The 23191-nt window shown below is 42.7% G+C and overlaps 2 protein-coding genes across 3 annotated transcripts in view; one reads left to right on the top strand and one right to left on the bottom strand.

Moving 5' to 3' along the window:
- Positions 1 to 14107, top strand: part of Tatdn3 (TatD DNase domain containing 3) — a 30760-nt gene extending 16653 nt beyond the window's left edge. The window contains exon 11 of one of the 2 annotated variants that reach the window (XM_013157431.3): positions 12373 to 14107. The gene's annotated coding sequence lies outside the window, so the exon portion shown is untranslated. Of the gene's footprint in view, positions 1 to 419; positions 5076 to 12372 lie in introns of those variants that run through there. The other variant, XM_003474244.5, reaches the window with a different exon arrangement.
- Spata45 (spermatogenesis associated 45) lies at positions 7446 to 17680 on the bottom strand. The gene is made up of 3 exons (XM_003474170.3): positions 16870 to 17680; positions 11988 to 12291; positions 7446 to 7883 (listed from the first exon to the last, which is right to left on the bottom strand). The coding sequence occupies exons 2-3, from the start codon at positions 12262 to 12264 to the stop codon at positions 7864 to 7866; spliced, it is 297 nt and encodes a 98-aa protein (XP_003474218.1). The 5' UTR covers positions 12265 to 12291; positions 16870 to 17680; the 3' UTR covers positions 7446 to 7863.
- Positions 17681 to 23191: the final 5511 nt, after the last annotated feature.

Raw genomic sequence — 23191 nt, 5'->3', positions numbered from 1 at the left:
TATCGGACAGCCTCAAGCTAGGGACATCATGGCAGAAGGGTCTGGTGGCCATAAAGCAGCACAGGGGAAGAGCATCAGTGAGAGTTACACCCTTCCAGGGATCCACTTCCAAGTGTCCTGACAGCACAGCTGCGAACACCACTGGGTTAATCCACTCAGATCCAGCCAGCTCTCAGGAGTCTCCCAATGTAGGCAACTTGGTAATACTGGTACAAGCAGCAAATGCTGGAAAGCATACTTAGAGAAGAAAATCGGCTTCCTGTGAAAGCAGTTTTATCTAACAGATCTTCAGTAGACATTTCAAAATAAATTGATTTACAGAAGAATCAAAACTATTAGTTAGGGTACATTGTCCAAAGCAACTAAGAAACAATAGGGTACTATGTGAGTATGTTATGTAGTTTTTGTTTCTGTAACAGAATAACCTGAGACAACATTTTAAAGAGAAGGTGGATTTTGCCTCAGAGTTTCAGAAGTCCAGTTCCGGATGTTGGGTGTGATGAGGAAGCACAGAGAGCAGAGAAGTCACCTGATGGACGCATCGGAGAGGAAGAGACTGACTTAAAGCCTCCCTCTTCTCCCCACCTCATAACGTCCACCAGCACTTCAGGCTGGGTACCAGGACTCCTTGGAGAGATATTTAAGACCCAAGCCATAGCACAGAGGTGATACTACTGCCCATGAGCATCACCATAGGAATTACAGACAAAATGCCTATGCCTTCCTCGAGGCTACATGAAAATCAATCTTGCGAGCACTCTTTCAGCTCTTTTTCCTTTTCCCTATTTCCTACCACCTTGCTACCCACATTTCCTGTGTCAGACTCTCACCTTTAAATCTGTAAGGTCCGATTTAAATGGCTTCCTTGGTGCGATTCCCCAGGCAGACAAGCTTCTCGGGTCCCTCAAAAGCGCTCTTGCCTTTCCCTCTTAGCCACCCACTGCCTGTTTCACCTGTTGCCTAAACTTGCTCTGTTAGCTTCCCTGTGGTGGGGATGCAGGGCCAGCCCAGGTGAAAGGGGAAGAGGTAGAAGAGGATGCAGTGGCCAATACTTAAACGGATTACAGTAAAAGACGCTACCATTAATTCCTCTCAAAATCCTCCCCCTCCTCCAAACACATCTCCTAATTCCTGCCACTTTCTAAAGCATTCCTCAAGTCCTCTTTCTTGGGCATTTCTGTCTGCACCTTGGCGTTTGCCTCACTATTCCAAAGCAATTCAAAACCTTTGCCATTCGCAGTCATTTTGACTTATGGACAGAGCCAGAAGTCCTGTGTGGTGTCCTATTTTGTGCATATGGTAGAGGACGACACAGGACTGTTCTAATTTGACTGAAATGGATGTAGATTTTTAATTCAGGACATTGAGGTAGCCATAAAAAGACAAAAAATAGGATTTTCAGAACTGCTTCAGAACATGGCAAGAATGATCAGATAAGTGTGTTAGAAAGTAAGGGGAGTATTCTGGGAGGGATTAATAGTAATTGACTTTTACTATAAAGATTATTTTAATTTAAATACTCTTTTCAGAGCAACCCTTGAGTTTGGCTCATGGTTTGAGGGGGTTCAGTCCATGATGGCAGGATCATCACGGTGTTAGTGATGCTCCATTTATGGCAGCAGAGAAGCAGAGCAGGGGAACAGTGCCGGAAAGGAAAGGCTCAGGGACCAGCAATGGACTCCAAGGCCACACCTCTGTGATCCTCCAAGACACATTCAGGAGTGTGTTCTACTAATCCCCAGGCAGGTCCGAAAGCTTCTCAAGTTGATACTCCTGGCTGCTCGTGACCCACACGATCGGGGGTGGGAGGATGCTGCTGCTTGGGACCTGGGGACTCTCCGTTCCAACTAACTGTGGGCCAACTGAGGAGTGTGCCAACCCCGTGCAGAGGAGGCCTGTGGGATTGCTGGCAATTATGGGCTGTCTCTGAAAATAACAGCATGCCCTGGAAGGAGATGGTATTTTCAAACTGGTAATAGAATTTCCTTTTTCCTTTTGTTTTCTTCTACTTTTTTTTTCTTTTTTTTGAGACAAAGTCTTACTATATAGTGCAGGCTGGCTTTGCACTTGCTTGTGTAACCCAGGCTGGCCTTGAAGTGACAGCAGTCCTCCTGCCTCAGCCTTCTGAGTGCTGCAGTTACAGTGCCACCACCCAGCAAGGTAACAGAATTTTCGGAAGAATGTCCCAATAAGCTGTGAACTGTTAGGCTTTTATCCAAAATGTTTCATCTGAATGTGCACGCTGATAGTAGCATGCCTTTGGCTACCCTTAGCATTAATAGAGTCTGACATGCAATGTATCTCCTAACATCAGTTTAGTCCTTTCTGGATAAACCAAGTCCAAACAATCCAGCCAGGGGCCAGTCAGCCCAGTTTTATCAGGAAAACAAATGCGAATATGAGGAAAGCGTCTCAGCCAATGCTGAACAATGCTGGGATGACGGACAGTAGATGACAGTTTCAGACTTTTCTCATCGTTGATTATCATTCACATGTAGAAAAGATGAAAAATTTTAAGAGCCGTAAGTTTTAAGGTGTCGGGAAAAAAGAAAGAAAGATCCTTCATTTGGAAACTACAGAAGCTTTGGATCTTGGTTACTGTACTTGACTACCTTCCCTTTTAATTCCTCAAATTTTTAAATTGAAGAAAAGCAATTAAAAGTTTTTATAGGGATATTATATGTAAAACTTAAAACACATAACACTTCATGTAAATACATGTAAAAATGTCAAAATAGGTGTGATGTATATTTCAGTGCAAGAGACTGTCACATTTCTTTTGTCTTTTTTTTTTATGTTAAAGGGAATAAAACAAAACACTAAAATAGAGCCAAACAATACAGTAAGGACAATATTGGATTTCAAAAAGAAGACAGAAGGAAATCCCCCATAGTGACTGTATTGCATATGGTTACCCTCTCGGTAGATGCTCAGACTGCCAGCTTTAGGCCTGCAAAGTCAATCAAACAATACAGGGATTAAGTTGTTATTTTTACTTCAGTGGCATTAGCTCACCTGTGTTTGTCCAAATGAGCCAGCTGCTTACCAGGGGGTGAGGGGAGCTCAGCCCTCCCTTCCTCCTAGCCTGTGTGCCCCTGGCTCACAGGAAGGGGGTGGGTTCTTGGTTCTCCTCCTGGCCTACCTGCCACTTATTTCTTTACCTGTGTAGAACTGATTAATATGACGAGTCCCTTTTTTTTTCCCCCCTCTCTTTCTTTGGTACTGCGAATTGAACTGACCTTGTGCCTACTGGGCAGGCACTGTGCTGCTAAGCTACATCTCTGGCCCAGTGGTTTCATTTCTAATTTATTGTGGATTTTTTTTTTTTTTTTTTGTCTTTTTTGTCTTTATCGATACCGGGGATTGAACTCACGACTGCCTGCTTGCAAGGCAGGCGCTTACGCCGCTGAGCTAAACCTCCAGCCCCTCATTTCTAATTTAAGCAGAGCATGTTTCTGTGTTATCAGGAAAGTTCCCCAAATTTGATTCTAAATACCTATTATAATCTCCAGCTTTAATTTTAATGCTCCTGTATGAGTTACCATTGAGCAAATATAGACAAAACTGAGCTGATTCTGTCCAGCTCTGCACAGAGGCCACGTGTTGCAGTTTCTTTGTGCATTATTACTGTTAAACTGTACCTTTTGCGATTTTACATTGGCACCTCTACATGAACAGAGAACTGATGCAATTCATCCTGCTGCTTCCAGCACTTTGAAAGGCTTTTGAGGGACTGGGAATTTAGCTCAGTGGCCTAAGTGCCTGCCTGGCAAGCGTGAGGTCATGAGTTTGATCCCTGGTACCACCAAAAATTAAAATAAAATAAAAAGCTTTTGATTAACAAAGAAAGTAAAGCCATAAACATTTCCCAAAAATTCATGTCCCAGAGTTAGCAATGAATTGGCCACACTGGTTCGAGCAAAGCAGACCTTTAGAAGGAATTTGGTGTAATTTGATATTTGAAAACTACTGTTAATGCAATTATACATGTTATATTCTAAGAAAAATGCTAATTCTAGGGCCTGCTGAGTTGATTTCTCTTGTGGAATTTTTTAAAAAATATATTTAAATTGTATAAAAGTTGTGCTGCATCTTACTTTACTGGATAAATTTAAAATACAGTATTGTACTATAGAAACTAATACAAACTATCTTTTGCCTTCAAATGGGACAGAAAATGGAAAACATAGAAGTAAATTCTGTTGAACCAGGGAGAGACAGAGAGACACAGAGACAGTGAGAGACTCAAGCCTTCACTTTATGTATTTATTTTCTGTTTTCCAGTACCAGGGATCGAACTCACGACTGTACACTTGCAAGGCAGGCACTTATGCCGCTGAGCTAAATCCCCAGCCTGAGCCTTTGCTTTAATCTTCATAGTTATTGAGCTCCTCTGTAGGTTGCCCACTCACCTGGATTACAGGAGGAATAGGACACAGTCCTCCCTCAGTTTACCCTTACAGTAAGACAGCCAGATGGCCAAGTCATTTCAATTCAGTGTGAAAAACGCTGTAGCAACGAAGAACCAAGTGTTATCTACTGGGCTGGTGACACTTACAGTCCTGTTTAGTGTAATCGCTGTGATTGTGCTTTTTACCTTTAACATCGCAGGACTTTTGAGAACAAGCTAGCTTCAAGGGCACAAGGGTCAAAGGCGTGAGTGCCACCTGCCCTAGCAGCCAGGATAAGATATAAGGGGGAGAGCGAACTGTGGTCCCCCTTGTTGCTTTGCTACCTTCAATCCACAGTACTGAAAAAAATATCTCTGTCTTTAGGCAGGAAAGACACATGAGTAGAGAGATTGTTTGTCTTCATGAATCTCTGTCCCGGTTAGGCAAATGAGAACAGAGAGCTCCTCTGCATTTGGATTCCTTTCAGCTCTACAATCTTTCGTATTTTGGGACAAAATATTTTGGTTATTTTCGAGCATAATTATGTAAAGATTTCCTTCCACATTTGCACAGTGTGACTGGTAAATGGTGAGCCCGTCCTCTGCGGTGGCCCAAAGAAATAAGATGTGTGCTTCCTAATCCTAAAAATGATGGTGAAAATAAATTGAACAAAGAAGCAAGCAAGGCTTTAAGAAAATGAGGTTTAGAATTAATGAGTGTAAAGATTTCGTTTTCATCAGACAAAAAACGTCCAGTGAGAAAGTGTTCTAGAAAGACCAGTGAGAAAAGCTATGCACTTCTTTTATTTTGTTTTGTTTTTTGTTTTTTGCCTTTTTGAGACAGGGTCTTGCTATGCAGTCCAGGCTGGCCTTGAGCTCACTTTGTAGCCCAGGCTGGTCTTGAACTTGCAACAATCCTTCTGCCTCAGCCTCCCAAGTGCTGGGATTACAGGCGTGAGCCATGACGCCCAGCCAAAAGCTGTGCACTTTTTCCTGGAGCAGCGTGCAGCTCTCTTCCTGGGGTGGATTTTTGAGAGTGAGTGTGGGCAACAGAACTGCCAGGCAGGCCCAGGTCATTCCCATCCTGAAGAGAAACTCAGTGATCTACGACTCTTTTTACTCCTCTGCACTCAGGCATTACCTTCTTTGTAAATAAAGCAATTTGAATTTGGAAGGAGTACAGATTGGTTAGTCACTTTAATCCAATCTGTAACACCTATTCTTTCAACAAACATTTACTCTTGCAGAGTAAGGTGTCACAGGCCTGTATTCCCAGCTGCTTGGGAGGCTGAGACAGCCTCAGAGATGAGCAAGTGGGGCCTGGAAAGGAAAAGGGCACAGTATTAAAACTGCCACAGGAACTCTGAGCATTCTCTGGTCTTTGACCCTCCTCGGACCACTTCACTCATCCACTTTTCTGGAGACAGGACAGAAAAGGGCAGGTCTGGGTAAGTGTGTCTTCAGCTTGCCCATATGAGCCCTTCATTCTGGGTGTCACAATCCAGTCTTCCTGTTACATTGGCCCTTCTTGTTCTGAAGGCCAAGTGTGATAGTGCATACCTGTAATTCTAGCATTCTGGGAGGCTGAAACGGGAATTTCAAGTGTGAGCACATCTTGAGTAACTTAAGGACTTAGCAAGGCCTTGTCTCAAAATAAAAAAGATGTAGCTTGGTGCAAAGACCCCGGGTTCAGTCCCCAGTACCAAAATAAAAACAAAAACCTCAGAGGCCTTCTGTAGATGGCCACAGGCAGAGGGATGCTGCTTGGCTTCTGACTGTCACACAGTGACAGGAAAGGGGCCCGCAGGAACTTCTTGGGGAGCAGGCTGTGACTGTAGCAACAATAGGAGAGGAGGGGGCTGATGCCTTTTCTGAGGACCTGGGTTCCTCAGGAAGCCTCCAGGGCCAGCATTAGCCTGACCGGAAGCCAGACAGAAAAGGAGGAAGCTGGGGACCCAGTGTGCCCTGACAGATACCAAACATTCCTGATAGGGGGAGAGGGTGGCTGGACTTCCTGCCTTTGCAGGTGGGATCAAAGCCCACATCTTGTTTTGTGACTTATGAGTTTCTGGTCTTGGCCTGAGTCTGTTGCAGGGTATACAGTGGACAGGGCAGAAATGTGCGGTGGTGGGGTTTGGGGACACCAGAGAAGTCTTCCCCGAAGGGACTTCTCTTTCACTCAAATCTTGCCAAGGGTGAAGTCAGGTAAAGGAGATGTAAGAGAAAAAGATAACTCCAGAGACCACAGGTGGTTCCAGAAAGGCAGAGGTGCTGGGGAGGAAACAGGCTGGGCTGGTAGAAGACGTGAGGAGGTGGGCCTGGGAGGGGGCACCTCACACTCACCACCTGGGTGCTCAAATCTTCTGCATGTAGTAAAGCGAGAGAGTCCCCTCTGGGTCATGGGCAGTGTACCCTCCGGCTGGGGCAGTAAAGACATCTTCCAAGCAAAGCCTGGGTTTCATCAACCCAGGGATGCCTAGCTGTAGCTGAAGCCTGTGTGTGCGGCTTTGTCTGGAGAAGGTGGGGACCAAGGAGGACTCAAGCTGCTGGTCATGAGACCAGGGGTCTCATCTCTGTCACTGCCTATGCAACGCTGGCAGCCCAACCCCCTTCACTGTCCTTGAAATTAGACATTTGTCTTTTGGGAAGTTGAAGATCTGGGTATTTCTGTGCTTATCCAAGGATGCCATGGGACTGAGGTGGCTGAGGCAGGGTTACAGGCCAGATCCCTTCTCACGTCAGAATGTGCTGACTTTCCGTGGGTCACAGGGTTATACAGGGGCAGAGAGTAACTAAATACAGGTTGATGTTTTATTGATGTAAAGACACGTCCCAAGAAGCAACTGGGTCCTAGGCCAGGCAGCACTCTACCTACCCTATAGAATATCTACGTTGTTCCAAGAGGAACCCAAACTGAGCTGAGATTGAAATTCTGCTATCTAGGAAGCCATGAGGTCAAGGTGATGGCAACCAAATGGGATTTGGCCACAAGAAGATTCTAAGCTCACTTTAAGGAAGGGCAATGAAATATAACAAAATGTAATAAAAAGTCCTAACTATGCACACCTTATAGGGCCTATCAAGTATGCAGTAATTTAAATCATGACAAAGTGACGCAGTTAAACAATTGGAGGTATTGACTGAGCACTTAGCTTGCAACCTAACTGGTGTGACTCACAGAAACAAAACTAAACTAACACTAAAACATTTTGATCAGTAAACATTTAGATCACTATAAGCTTTAGGTAATTCACCTTTGAAAGTGTCTCTAATGATCCAGAGCCTGTCAGATACCCAAAATGAAGTCTAAAGGATGCAATGGAATGAATGAAGATGTATGTTTAATAGGACTCAAACATTTTATAGCCCGGTTAACTAATTCATTTAGCTTCTTTTGTGATTAATATTTCTAAATAATTTGCACAGGCATTGAAGTTTCAAAGCATATATTTGTGTGTCTCTGGAGATGCACTTTATCCGAATATAGCATTATCTGAAAAATAAAAAATAAAAAGATATGTAATATGCTGTATAATACTGTATTGTAGCTTCCAAAGTAACATGGAGGGGCCGAGGATTTAGCTCAGCCACACAAGGGCTTGCCTGGCCAAGCACAAAGTCATGACTCCAATCCTTAGCACCAAAAAAAAAAAAAAAAAACCAAAAACACAAAACATGGAGGGCAGATGGGATAAATACTAATTTACAGATATAAAAACTAAGGTGAAGCAGAGTGTTTCGTTTTGTTTGCAGTGCTAGAGAGCCAACCCAGCGCCTCCTGCTTGCTGAGCAGTGCTCTATGGTGGACCACTGTCCCCTGAAACCAAGGTTTAGAGATGATAACTGACAAACTGCATGAGACTAGTTGATGGCACAGGCAGAACTTGGACCATGTTTTTTGCTCTCCAAGGTTTATGTCTAAGCAACACTATTTCCTTCAGCCTCCAAATCTCCTTGTAGAAGACTCAAAGACAGAGCTTGGAGATCTCTGGCCAAGAAAACTCTGTCCCCGGTATTGACATCACTACAGAGAGAAGCAAAGGGAGCTACTGGAGTGCAAAGTGCTCTTAGCACATCCCAGCCTCCCTCCCACCTTCAACACGCAGGGCTTCTTGCTGTAGTTTAGACTGGGAATTTCTCTAGGGGCCCTTGTGTTACATGTACGTTTGACCTCGCCCCTCTCCTTGGCACCACTGGGAGGTGGTGGAACCTTGAAGGGTGGGGCCCAGGCAGATGTCTTTAGGTCATTACAAGTGTGTCCTTCCACAGGACCCTGACCCCTTTCTCTTTTGCTCTTTGGCCATGAAGTGAGCGGTTTTGCTCCACCACGTGCTCCTCTCCATTCCTATCTAGCAGCCTTACCAGAGGCCCAAAAGCAATGCATTTGCCTGATTGCAGACTGCCATTAGCTAGCCTGATAATTTTAGTTACTTGGTATTTCTAAACCTCATTTTCATGCTGTGGGTACAGCTCCATGATAGAGCCCTTGCTTAGCATGTGCAAGGCTCTGAGTTAGATTTCCAGCACTAAAACAGCCTTTTCTCTTTATAAGTTGATTATCTCAGCTACTTGTTACAGTAACAGAAAGCTGACCCATGATTGCTTATTCACATCATCCTTCCCAGTGTCTGGCACTGAACACTCAGTGCTTACTGAATAAATGGATGGGTAGATGAATGAATAATTCATTGCAGAAGATGACACATTTGAGCTGCCTACTAAAAGTATTATGTGAGAAGCTCATGTTGAGCTTAACACACCTCCTCATCAGTTTAGAACACCAACTGGGTTAGACCATTACTTCTTATGCCTTGGAGACTAACCCTTATGTATGTACTATTTGGGCAGCAATGCTTCTCCATGCAACCTTTTCTTCTCTTTCAAGCAACATTTTCTGAGCTCCTACTTCAGCTTCTGTAACCACTTATCACCATCTGACATCAGTATCTATTTTTAAAAACTGTTTACCTTGATCTACCCAATAAAATCTAAACTTTCTGAGGCAGGGATTTTTTTAATTCATTCTTATGCTGCCCGACATAAAGAAGGCACACATAAATAATATTGAATGACCACATAAAGAATACAGAAGAAGCCAGGGATTTAGCTAGTGGCATAAGTGCCTGCCTGGCAAGTGCATGGTCGTGAGTTCGATCCCTGGTACCAGAAAAAGAAAAAAAGAGTTGTTTCCTCCTCACACAGGTGGACCATGAGGCTCAGGGTCACAGGAGTGTATAAGCATCAAGTGAGCAGTCTACTGCATGTTTTTAAAAGGTCACTCAGGCTGTTGTTTGACGCAATGAGTATGGGGGAAGCTGGGGACAGTCAGGAAGCCCCTGCTACACCTCTGGAGAGATAATCGTGGACTGTATTAGGTGGTGGCTGTGATCAGATTCAGGACTGATTTTGGAGGAGACATAGACAGGACTTGCTGACTGGCTGGATGAGGGAAGGAGGAGGCTCAAAGGTCCTTCTAGGTCTTTTGCCATTTTCTGAGATGAGACATATGAAGTTAAATGATGACATGTTTGTGTTTGGGGTGTTACGGTTTGTGTCTAGATGTCCCCCAAGCTTCATGCAATTTTAGATGGGGCTTTTTCAAAGGTGGCTGAATCTAGAGAGTGTGATTGATTCACAGGACAATGCTGGGATTAAGGTGCTGGGATTAAGGGTAGGTGATTGCTGGATCAGCCCACTGATAGGCTGGCACCACCCTAAGTCCCAGTAGGCTGGATACAAGAGACATAAAGTGGCTGTCTCCCCTCCTTTGTTTGCTTTGCTAACTCCTGGCTGCCATGAACTCTGTGATACCAACCTGCCTCGGAGCCAGACGATTATGGACTGAAACCTCTACAGACGGTGAGCCAAACAAACCTTTCTCCTTTCACTTTGGGTGTCCAGTACTTTGTCTCAGCAATGAGACAAAAGTCACTAAGACATGCGATGAGGAATAAGAACTGTTTCATCAATGGGAACCTGCAGATGCCCTCAGGTAAAAAGACAATCTGATATGCACATTTGATTCCTTGTCTGGAAGTTGGAAGAGAGAGTTCAGAGCTGAAAATAGAAATGGAAAAGGGCAGAGATCTATTTTCAGTGCTCTGACAGGTTAAGTCCTCACAGAGTAAAAGGGCCAGTACTGAGCTTTGATGTTCTTCGACATTCAAAGGTTAGAGGAGTGTGATCTACTCTGTGGGGAGGGCTATTTCATACTGAACGATGCCATTTAAGACAATTTATTGGGAGTCCACCAGACTAATAAGTTCATCTAATTTTACAAACAAGAGCCTTCCCTGCATCAGCAGCTGCCTGGAAAGTGTGCTTTATCTCTCAGAGTCTGATACAGTGGGTTTGAAATTTGGATTTGGGATGGGGCAAATTCTGTCTAGGATGAAGTGCTCATTAGTCAATTCCTCCAATGTAGACTTGTTTTTTCAATAATGGAAGTCAACATTTTTATCTCAACCTATCTGTCATTTGCTCTAAACTCAGATTAGGAACAGAACATGTTGTCACTGATTTTCTCAAACCTGAAAAATTCAGAATAAAGTAGGCACTGAAAAAATAAAATAGGCATTGAAAAAAAGAAGTGAAACCACCATTGCCCTTCTCCGTTCTCAGGTACTTTCCACCGTGGCAACAGGGAAATAAAACCCCAATATCTCTTTTTTATTCTTGATGAGAATTAGAGTTGAAACTGAGTGCTACAAGTTTCAAGAAAAAAATTGAGAAAAACCATGGAGAAATTTTTAACAGGATTTTACAAATGTATAGTACTGAGTCAATCATTTTATATATATGTATATATATATTTCATTATATTTTATTTAAACCAACAACTCTCAAAACTTTTTAGTTTTAGGGTCCTTTATGCTCCTAAATATCACTTAGTAGTCTATCAAGATCTTGTCTAATATTTCTAGATATTTATCATATTAGCAATTAAAACAGGAAAGGGTAGAACCCAGAGCTTCACATGCGCTAGGCAAGTACTCCACCACTGAGCTACACCCCAGAAACCCCTAAAATTCAGAAGTTCTTAATACTCAAGTTCAGCTCACATTCCACCAGTGGTCAGAGCGATGATATCCTCACACACTGTTACTCTCAGGCAAGCAGGGGCGTGGAAAAGACAGTATCTCAGGCTAACTGTGAAAGGAGCTTTGAGCCAGGTGTGGTGGCTCACGCCTGTAATCCCAGCACTCGGGAGGCTGAGGCAGGAGGATCTTTGCGAATTGAAGACCAGCCTGGGCTACAAAAGTGAGCTCAAGGCCAGCCTGAACTGCATAGTGTGAGCCTGTCTCAAAGAGACAAAAAAAAAAGTTTACATTTCTTGGTTTGTCTGCTTGTTTGATGTTGGAGACAAGGTCTCATTATGTAATTCAGCCTGGGCTTGAACTCATTATATAGCCCAAAGCTGGCCACAAACTCATAATGATCTTCCTGCTTCAGCTTCCTGAGTGCTAGCATTACTGAACCCTGCTTCCAGATTCCAACTACCCCAGGGTCATACCTAGCTACCTCTTAGGAAATGCTTCATAAATTTCTTATAAATCTCTCGTATTGGTGGAGTAAGAATCCTACTATGATATCTTACTTTTTGGTGAAAAGTGCTTTCTCTCTTTGTGAACAATGTGACTCATTTGGACCCAAGAGCTCCTGCCACTGTCAGGAACAGGTTCTTTATCCTGGATGGAGGCAAGGGGCTGATAGGCATTGATGAAATGCCTCTTTTGAGCCCTCAGTAAGCTGACTTGATTGCTTCTTTCTACTAAACAGTTGGATTCACGCTTTTCATTGATCTCCTTCAGGAGATACTGTCTCCTTCCTAGAAGTTTCTTCATTTTTTCATTGGTTCTGTTCATAGTTGCCATTATGCTAACAAACCAGTTCTTGCTGCCCTGGAAACAAACAAAAAGTTCTACATATTAGAAGCCAGTATTCACTATGATATTAACCAGATCCTCTTTCTCCTTCTGCAGAATAACTCCACCACCCACTACCATGGCCTCTGCTCTGACCTGTCATGTCTGGCCTGAGACAGACCTTCTCAGCAAACATGCTGCCCTCCACAAACAACAGAAAACCACTGAAAGGCCATGCCGCCCTCAGGCAACAGAACAGACAACCATAAAGAAAATTTAGGATGAGACATGCCATCTCCCCGGCACCAGAAAACATCTGGGTTCCTTCTCCAATCCCATGCAATATGTATACAAATGCAGCACTTGGCCCAACAATATAATTCCACCTGGGCAGATTTAAATGTTATCTTTACTCTCTCCCAAGTTAAATGGGGTAACCTCCCTGTCCCAGCCTTATGGGAAGGAATGCAAATGCTTTTAGCATGACCTTCCTCAGGGCACTGATGTTCCCCAGGAGGACACAGCAGGAGCCCAGGATATAGCCAATTGAGATCTCATGGTCTCCTCTACAACAGAGGGACTTCACACAGCAGCTAATAAGGCAGTGAATTTTGAAAAACTGAAAGAAACACTCAGAATAGGGATGAAAATCTGGCCCAGTTTATGGCTTGCCTGGCTGCTGCCCTCAGGTGATTCACGATATTAGACCCAGAATAGCCAGAGGGACATCTTATCCTAAAGATGCATTTTAGTGCCCAATCAGTGTCAGACATTTGCAAAAACTATGAAGAGTGGGTCAGACATTGACTCAGCAGAGTGAGCTTAGACCAAATAGAAAAAGAGGGTAAGAGCAAAGATAAAAGAACACACCGCATCTGGGAAACGCAGCATTGACCATCACAGAAAATGAGAGTCTAATCCTTTAAGGCATGGGTGTATCCTTTTATGCTGTCCAAACCTTCAGGAAACCCTCAAGCACTTCTACATATTGGTCCTGAGAAGAGCTGGGACCACATTCTGCAGGATGACATCAGTCTAGGCCATCCTATTCAAAGTCTGCTTGAATTTCTTGAGAAGTCCACACACAGGGTTTTGGGAATTGTTCTGCGCATATGTTTGGGATTTTATATTAACGGCCACGCCTACCTCCCCAGCCAGTTTTGCTACACCCTAATCTCCTACCTCAGTAGGGTTCACTTCCTGCTTGTGGGTTGACCTTGGCTTTGCTCCCAAGATCAGTGTGGGAGTAGGAGAAACAAGAAAAACTTTTTCTCTAATCTAGTATTTTAGGCAGAACTAACCTGTCCTATATTCATTTTCTTCTTGGGAATTTGAACAAATTAAGAGAAACTCTGACAATAACATATGAGAAGAATGAAACTTTTTAAAAACTGTTGAACCATGGTTTAATTTTTCCATCTATAGCATGTTAAGCTTTCCAGGTTTATATTTTCATCTCCCTTGGGAACCCTTGAGCTCAGAGCTGTATCTTTCTCACCTTTTAGAGTTTGAACCCAGTAGAATTGTGGACCCCAATAAGAGGCAGCTGAAAAACTGACTTTCTTAAGGATATAAATCAGTTCATATTTCTGCATAAATATAAAAGATAAACTTCAAACCACTTGAAAAGACCTTCTTGATATTCAAATGATTTAATTAGACATCCTTAGATGTCAATCACGGAAATGAAAAGACTCCTTTTTGACACTGGATCTAACAAGTTTAAATCAAAGGTGACAAAATGTTTCAGATGTTCAATCAGCACTAAAGAATTATGTTGGTTTCAATAAAGCTCATTGTTCCAAGCACCAATTAATGATCTGGTATAGTGAAATCAAGAATAGTATGAATGGAATAAATATACAGTTAGTCCAAATGTCTCATTTTTGTCATTAATTTAAACTTTCTTTTACTAAAAATACTAATTCACCAGAAATTAAACTTTAAGGGCCGGGGATTTAGCTCAGTGGCTTAAGCACCTGCCTGGCAAGCATGAGGTCATGAGTTCAATCCCCAGCACAAAAAAAAAGAAATTAAACTTTAATATTTTTGCTTTCTGCTCTAGAGAAGCTATGCATGAAAAACAAGCAGGGATATAACTAAAGGAAAGGAAAAGAAATGCATGTTAATTATCTTTTATGTGTTTTTGAGCTCACTTATATTTTGCTAAAAGTTCATTTTATCTGGGTGTGATGGCACATGCCTCTAATCCCATCTACTCAGGAGGCTAAGGCTGGAGAATCACAAGTTCCAGTCCAGTCTGGGCTACTCAGTTAAACTGTCAGATGGAGCTTTGTGGTAGAAAGCTTTCATAAAACACATGAGACCCTGGGGTCTATTCTCAGATCTGGAGATCTGAAGATCAGGAAATTTAAACTCATACTATAAATAACTTGAGAACTGGAGCCAAAATTACTCAGCCATAGGATCTAGTGATAAAAGAATGGGAATCATTTGCTTCAACTACTAGTTATGCTACCTACTCTCACTTTGTTTGCGTTACCTACCTTCTTTGGGTCTGTTTTTTTCATTCAGTGGAAGTTATATCCAATTCAGAGTGTCTACGGACCAGATGGTAGTACACACATTGAGAACTATTGAGTTACTAATCTGTTCACTTACTGTGTGATGAGACATGGTGACATAATTATGAGCCCAGTGAAAATGAAATGATAGATCTTTTTTAGAAAACAGTTGAAACTCCCAGCCAGGCATGGTGGTACATGCCTGTATTCCCAGCATTTGAGAGGCTGAGATAGGAGGATTGCTACAAATTCAAGGCCACTTGCTTTGAAATCCTGTCGTTTACATTGTTTTCTTCTGATCTGCTTTGTTCTGTTTTGTTTCACTCCTTTAAAAAAGAGTTCATGGCTGGCCTGGGCTACATATGAGTTCAAGGCCAGCCTGAACTATGTAGTAAGATCCTACCTCAAAAAACCAAACCAAACCAGACAGACAGACAGAAAGAAAGAAACAAAAACGGTGCAGACTTCCAGAAGGTGCTAGCAGAGCTGTATCCAGTGTAAGGCCCTCTGCATATGGGGCCCTGAATGGGGCCTAGGAAGGTGGCCCTGGTATGACACAGGAACAGCTCGGTGTCCGAGCAACTTCACCTTGCTTACAGTTTCTCATGTGGAGACAAATTGTGTGCATAACCTATGGCTGTGGAAAAGAATCTGGAAATAGTAAGCATACCACTTGACTCCTCCCTTCTCTTTTTGCTTTGGGTTGAGCACCTTTTCCACTGGGTTTGCTATGGGTTGAGCACCTTAACCCACACCAGGCCCACTGCTGCCATGTTACTGCCTTGGAGCCAGCCGAGTATGGAGTGAAACTCTGAACCAGAATAAAACTCTCCTCCCTTAAACTGCAGGTATTTTCTGTTGGGGATATGAAATAATACATGACTGGAATCCCATGGTCTGGTGGCTGCTGTGACCTTGCTTTAGGAAGAGAGAAGTGTACGGAAGGCCCCTGCTTCCTGGCTGCTCAGAGAAAGCTCCTAACCACAGCATCCCTGGGGCAAGATAACATCTGCTGAGGGCAATCTAAAGATAGGAGAAGGACAGTTCTCCGTTAACTGGTTCCATTTACTACCATTGCTGTTCCAGGAAAAGAACTCTACCCCCATCCCTGAGCTCCTTGCTTGCTAAGAAGAGCGCCTGAACCACAGAGCTCAGGGTAGCTGTCCACAGAGGCAGGTTCCTCCTGGGTCCTTGTACCTTAAATTTGTCTCTCGTCTTTCTGTCCCCTGCCATTACCCCCACAGGTATCTGGGGTCTGATCAGCTCTCAGCGATTGTGTACCAGGCAAGGGAAAGCACCCAAAACAAGCACTTACTAAAATGTGCTCCATGAAATTAATATCTGTGGTGCCTTCAACTAGTGGAGACCAGGTCCCAAGCAGCAAGGGCGGTGCTTCATTCCCAGCTCTGGTTGACAGGGCTCCTTCTGCCTGTTTGTTCCAACTCATGGGCTTTATACATGTGTACTTTCATGGTCTATGCAGTGTCATAACTTTCACCTTTTTGTGGGGTTTTTGGGTGGATTTTGCTGTTTAAAAGAGCTCCAAAGGTTAGTGCTGATGTGCTCTCAACTGTTTATGAGCACAAGAAAGCTGTGACTTGCCTGGGAGAAACATTAAGCTCTGTGCAGGCACTAGCTGTTGTGCTACTGATTGGACTCAATCAATAATTAATGAGTTAATGAGCACGGATTAGAGAAGGTATGTTTAAACAGAAACATAAGGCAGGCATGGTGGTACATACATGTTATCCCAGATACTCAGGAGGCTGAGACAGGAGGAACTCTTGATCCTAGGCATTCTGAGCTAGCCTGGGGAATACAGTGATAACCTCTTCTCAAAACAAAATAAACTAGTAATAAAACAAAACAGCACCCTAGAAGCTTGTATGAAACAAAATCACATATTGGTTGTTTAACAAAAATCTTGTGACCACAGGCTTGCAGGAACCTAACCTCCCCAAGAAACGATGATTGTTCGTTAATTCAGTGTTTGTGGTGGTTTCCTGGAATATAACTACCCCCGTATGAGAATTGGTTGTCTACACTGAACAAATGTGTTAATTTTCCTGCAAGAACTACCATTACTCACCTTTCACGTCCAGCTATCTGAAGCCTGTGTGAAGTCTGCGGTGTTGATTTGCCGCCAGGCAGTCACCATGGCAATGGAACATTCTGACCCGGCCCACCCAGCTTTGTTCTCCCAAGGAACCCTGGGTAACAGAATGTTGTACTCTAAGAAAATAGCTTCGTTATATGTGTATTATAGCAAACCTGTAAAGTGGCTTACTAAATGTGTTTGTTTTATCCTTTTTCCCTAACTGATATGTTAAGTGACCTAATTGATATGTTGAGCAACACTCTCCTCTGTAAAGAATTGCAAGAATCTCACCTAACTGATGTGTTAACCACTGTTGCACTCTACAAACTACAGAAGTTGTGCTAAAACAAGCTAACAAGGGTTGTTAATCACTGTTAGGCGCCTCTATTCTCCGCTAAAGAGCTAAAGAAAACTAGAATGGCCCATTAATTTACATTTGTTTAAAGTAACCTGCTTGTGTGCAGAGATTTGCATATGAGTTTAACCCTTTACCTGACCTTGACACATAACCGCTGTTCTCTGTTCCGTATGGCGCCTTATTGCCTCCTTCTCCCCTCACCTATCTATCTAGGCCATAAAGAATTTGGGTTTCTAGTGACCTTTTCCCGACCCGGTGATGATCTGTCATAAAATGAGCCTGCCCCAATTTTAAGAACTGTTTAGCTTCAAAGAAATTACCGGGAAATACTATGGCCCAAACCCCAATCGGTGCTTTCCTTTTGTTCTGTATGCATCAAATGAGTTAGATATCAGATCTTTGTAAAACTTAAGTTTCAGCTTCTTGTAACTCTTGACCCCTTTGCACCCATTAGCGAAAACAAGCTGTCCTGGGATAATTAACTGTCCACTTTCTTCTCCAAATATTGCTGCAGATGTGCCACTCCGAGATAATGTCAGTCTGTAGGATGGGAGTAATTTGAGAAACACCAGGAACTCCCGAGATTGTCAGAGCTAAGTGGACAGCAATACAGTTTCCAGACTCGGGTCAACAAGTTTGATGGCTCTGCAGGTTTCTTTGTCGTCCCCCCCCCTTTTCCTCCAGCCTCTTTTTAAAGTCCTCCCTTCAGTCTCTGGGACACAGTCTCCAAATTGGCTCCCGGAGACTGGTCGCCAGGCCTGGAAATAAAGCCTTTGCCACCTAAATTTTTGGTCTCTTGCCTCCTTGGATTTTATACCGGGGCCCAAGTTATAACACAGAAGGTATCTGGGAATCAGAGTCAGATGTCCTCTGATAAATGATTTGAACTCTCTTAATGTTAGTTTCTTCGTTTCCTGAAGTGGTATGTTTGCGTATGTTGCCAGTAGTAGAGGGACCTGGGATTAAAGGAGGTGTCTGTGCATTCTGCTTACCGCCAATTGACTGCGCACATACAGTTCTTGTGGACCTGTCCTCTGCCTGTTGTGATTGCCCAGGATAAACAATACCTGCCCTCAAGGGAAGGAATCTAACCTTTTTTGGGGTATTATTCTTTTTTACCCTTTTCATTAGTATATGTTTACAGTATATATTAAATATGTTCCTTAGTACATATACAGGTTATATCTTGATCTTTTAATACAAGGGCTTGTTGTAGCTTCTCAGTAAATGATAGTTAGTTTTACTAATTTTATTAAAACCTCAGGCCAGGTGTGGTGGCACACATCTGTAAGTCCCAACTACTTGGGAGGCTTAGGTGGGAATTTGGCTTGAGTTGAGTTGGAGACCAGCCTGATAGCAACAAGATTCCATCAGAAAAATGAAAAAAAGAAAATCTTCTTATTTTACACAGAGAAGTTTTTCATTAATGTATCTATTTTCTCAGAAGAGAATGATAGCTTTTATTTTATTTTCTTGAGACAGGGTTCACTACGCAGGTCAGGCAGGCCTTATGGAGATCTTCCTGTCTCAGCCTCCTGAATGCTGGGATTATAGGTTTGCACCACTATGCCCAGCAGGATTATAGCTTTAAAAAAAATCTTTGGAAACATTTTTTTTTTGTACCAGGATTGAACTTATGACCTTGTGCTTGCCAAGCAGGCACTTATAACCACTGAGCTAAATCCCAGACAAAATAAATTTTACAAGTACAAAAGCCATAATTTTTTTCCAGGAACTAGTGATAGAGGAAAGAAGGCTGGTGTTGAAGAGAGCACTTCACAAGTCCAGAAAAATTAATTCTACAAAACATGACAGACCTGCCACAGTGCAGGAGGCCCCCCCCCCAACTCTGCTAAGTGGGCCATGCTGGGCTCTTGCTAAGGACAGGAGGATTCTGTCATGGTCTTTTGTCTTGTTTTCAAGGAAGCTCTCCAGATAATGCAGAAAAATTACCAAGAGGCCTAATTCTTTTTTTTTTTTTTTTTTTTTTTTTGTCTTTTTCGTTTTTTATCGGTACCAGGGATTGAATTCACAACTGCCTGCTTGCAAGGCAGGCGCTTATGCCGCTGAGCTAAATCCCCAGCTCCTTAGAGGCCTAATTCTTTGGACACAACTCTGGCACCTTCAGGGCTGGCACTATCTTCAGCTTCTCAGTCACAAAGGATGTCACCCAGTGTGTGTGCGGTATGATCTAAAAGCACAGCAAATGATTATATTTTTAAAATGCATTGCTATAAAAGACACATTGCCCTTAATCTCCCTCAAAATCTTCCTCTCTTTGAGCACACCTATCCTGTTGTTCTTGCCACTGTCTGAAGCAGTTTTGGAAGTCATTTTCCACATCTTTATGCTGTTGTGGCTGCTCCATATCCTGAGTCAATTAAAAATGTTTCACTCTTGTGGTCATTTTGACTTGGGGAAGAGCCAGGAGTCATACGGTGCCAGACCCAGTGAATGGGGTGGACGAGGACACCTGAAGTGCTTTTTGAGTTCTGTCTTACTGTTGGATGGCACTCAGCAGCAGCTTTTGCCGTAATTTTTATTACACCTTGTAAACCACTCACTTGAGAGAGGACTTCCAAAACTGCTTCAGAAAGTATTAGTAACAATTGGGTAAGTGTGTCTTTAAAGCGGGCCATATTTATAAACTCTTAATTGTTTCCAAAATGACTATTTGAGGGGAATTAATGGCAATGTCTTTTACCGTAATAATTTTTTTTCCTTTTTTGATACAGGGTCTCATGCTATACAGTTCAGGTTGGCCTTGAGCTCATTTTGTAGCCCAGGCTGGTCTCAAACTCACATACGATCCTCCTGCCTCAGCCTCCCGAGAGCTGGGATTACAGGCATGAGCCACCACACCTGACTTATCATAATAATTTTTAATGTAAAGACCTACTGTGTATTTTGAGCATACTGTGTTATGGTTTGCATCTGGATGTCCCCCAAAGTCTCATGCACACATGGTGGGGCTTGGGAAGGAGACTGCATCATGATGGCATGATGCTCTCTATGGTGTACTCCACTGAAGAGTTTATAGCTGTGTGTGGTGTTGGGCGGGAAGCCTAGATACAGAAGGTGGGTCACTGGGGAGTATGGCCTGGAAGGATCTATCTCCCTACTCCTCTCTTGATTTTTCTCTGCTTCTGCCAGCCCTGCCATTAGCTATTTCTTTTTTGCAATGTCCCTTTGCCATGCCAACTTGGCTTGGGTCAGGCAATTATGAATGAAACCTTTATAAACTGTGAGCCAGGGGCTGGGGATTTAGCTCAGCGGCATAAGCACCTGCCTTGCAAGCAGGCGGTCATGAGTTCGATCCCCGGTACCGATAAAAAAGAAAAAGACAAAAAAAAAAAAAAAAAAAAAAAGAAACTGTGAGCCAAAATAAACCTTTCCTCATCCGTTGTGGGTGTTGGGTATGTGTCTCACCAGTGAGACAGTAAGTAGGACACACTGTGTGTGTCTGTGCATGCCCTGGTGTTACCACTGCTCACACGTCAGCTCAGAGCTACCCAATCCACTCACTATCTACTCTTTATTTCAAATCTGCTGTCCCATGTAGCTGCTCTCTGGGCTTTCGTCTTTTCTCTTTCTTTGCCAAGACTGTTTGGGATTAGGAGCTTGACTTCAGCATGGTCTGTGAAAGAGTTTTGGCCCAGGCGGGACACTGTAGCTGGAAAAGCCTCAGCCGGAACCAAGGAGCTCCTATCTCCCCCACCCCTAGGAATTTACCTATGGCGCCAAAAGAATACCAATGGGCTACTTGTGCATCCCTAATGCCCCTCAGGCACCACCCCTAACCTAAGCTACACATATGCCCCCACTCCACGTGTTCCATGGAGAGGTTGCCTGGGGAGGGGTAGAGGATGGGGGGGTGTCTCTCCCTGCATTCTCAAGATAAAGGTCATTTATATTTCATACTTCTTATCTTTTCAGCTGCCACTTGTCCCCCACAGTTCTATCAGTCTGGTTCCACCTGGCCTTTGCTCCAAACAATTTCAGGAATTATTTGCTCAACTCTCAGCAAATACAGCCCTGAAGATTCCTGTGACTGGAGGGAGATTAGAGAATTGTTTTTGTTGGCTCAGGCTCTTCACTATGGTTTCAGGAAATGAATTTCAAAGTAGTGAGTCAGTGCAGGTAACATATAAAAAGATTGCACAATCTTTTTAGCATAATTCTTCCAATGAAGATTTAATTGCTTTAGATGGGAGGGGTCTGCAGAGGGAGATTTATTGTAATGTTAATATGGCTTAAGCTTCAAAGTGTCTTTGAAGGTCTTGTATGTCATTTGTATTTTAATTTTGAGGTCAGTTTCTTCACTCCTCACCAAGATAATTTAAAAACCTGGACCAAACCCAGGGCATAGGGAGCTTGAGAAGAAAACAAATTTCAATTTAAGTTAGGTAATTAAATATACTTCAAGAACACTATAGAGAAAATGTGGGTTTTAAAAGTGCTGTTAGAACTTTAAGAAAGGAATTTTTCTTTTATTTTTTTTATTTCAAAGAGAATAAAACAAAGCAGCTCAGAACAAAGCAATGTAAGTGTTGTACACTATCAAAAAGAGCTTCGTTATATTTATATTATACCAAAATACCTGTAATGTGGCCTACTGTTCTATATGCCTGTTTCTTTTCCTCTGGGTGACCTAACTGATATGTTAATCAGTGCTCTCCTCTGTAAAGAATTGTAAATTCCTGCATGATTTCTCTGTGGAACAAAGGTCTTCCTCATTTCTTAGCAGATCAAGGATTTTCTCATTTCCTGATCCACACCCATAACCCCTTACTTTGTAAATTGTGATGTGTACTTAAGGGCAGCAAGTGTAGAGAAACGACACACAGCTTTTTCAATCTCCAACTGCACTGTGTCGCTGGGCCCAGGATAAAATAAATCAGTGCTGCTTTTTAAAATATGTTTTTGCCTCACTTTTTTAAACTCAAGTATGGGGCCTCATTTGTGAATTTTTTTTTTTTTTTGTCTTTTTCCTTTTAATCGGTACCAGGGACTGAACTCACGACTGTCTGCTTGCAAGGCAGGTGCTTATGCCGCTGAGCTAAATCCCCAGCCCCATTTTGTTTGTGAATTACAAGAGTAAGCAACACAGAATTTCAAAACAAGACAACAGGAAATCAATAGTGGCTACCATAATGTCTCGTTTTCTTTGAAATAGTTGTCCAAGAAAAAAGAAATAGTTGTCCATATTTCACACACAATGAATTCAAACAAAACACAATAGTGTAAAACTGATCAAAACAAAAGAATGAAAGCTTACAGGCCTTCAAAACCAGACAATAGGAAAATCAACAATGGCTACCATAATATCTCTTGTACTCTTTAAAATAGCTGTCCAGGAATTTTGCATAAAGTACTGTGTCTTGGGAGGAATCAACTTGGAATATAAGGCTCAGGTTCTAAATTCCTGCCTGGGGAGTTTGGTCACTAATTCAACCAAACTGAGCTGAGAAATCTGTTCCCTTACTTGAATAAATGACTCTATAAGAAAACTGAAAGAAGCAAAGGGCAGGGAGAGGGTAAAGTGGATCAAAAGTGATGAAGATATGTTACATATGGCTGGGCGTGGTGCTCATGCCTGTAATCCCAGCACTCAGGAGGCTGCGGCAAGAGGATCCTTGTGAGACCAGCCTGGGCTACAAAGTGAGCTCAAGGTCAGCCTGAACTGCATAGCGAGACTCTGTCTCAAAAAAAAACACACACACACACACACCAAAAAAAAAAAAAAAAAAAAAAAAAAAAAAGTATTTTGCTGCTAAGGAGAATCAGTTTCCCTCTAAAAGTTCTTTGGAAATTTGTAAGCAGCCATTCAGATGCTTTGGATGCCATGTTAGTTTTCTGTCCCTGTGACAAAATAAAAAAATCAACTTAACAGGAAAAAGGTTTGTTTTGGTTCATGGTTTCAGGAGTTTCAGTTCATGATCCCTTGGCCCTATT

The sequence above is a fragment of the Cavia porcellus genome, unplaced genomic scaffold (genome assembly GCF_034190915.1).
Source record: "Cavia porcellus strain 051 isolate PalLab524CR breed Dunkin Hartley unplaced genomic scaffold, mCavPor4.1 scaffold_26, whole genome shotgun sequence".
NCBI classification, from domain to species: Eukaryota; Metazoa; Chordata; class Mammalia; order Rodentia; family Caviidae; genus Cavia; species Cavia porcellus.
Note: the sequence above shows the minus strand (reverse complement) of the source record. Positions and strands in the feature narration are given on the sequence as shown.

Bases quoted from the DNA above. Each gene is read 5' to 3' on its own strand.
- Spata45 (XM_003474170.3), bottom strand. From the start codon at position 12,264: ATGGCAACTATGAACAGAACCAATGAAAAAATGAAGAAACTTCTAGGA. The intron at 7,884-11,987 runs GTAAGATATCAT...TTTATTTTTCAG, and splicing joins AAAGCACTTTTCACCAAAAA to ATAATGCTATATTCGGATAA.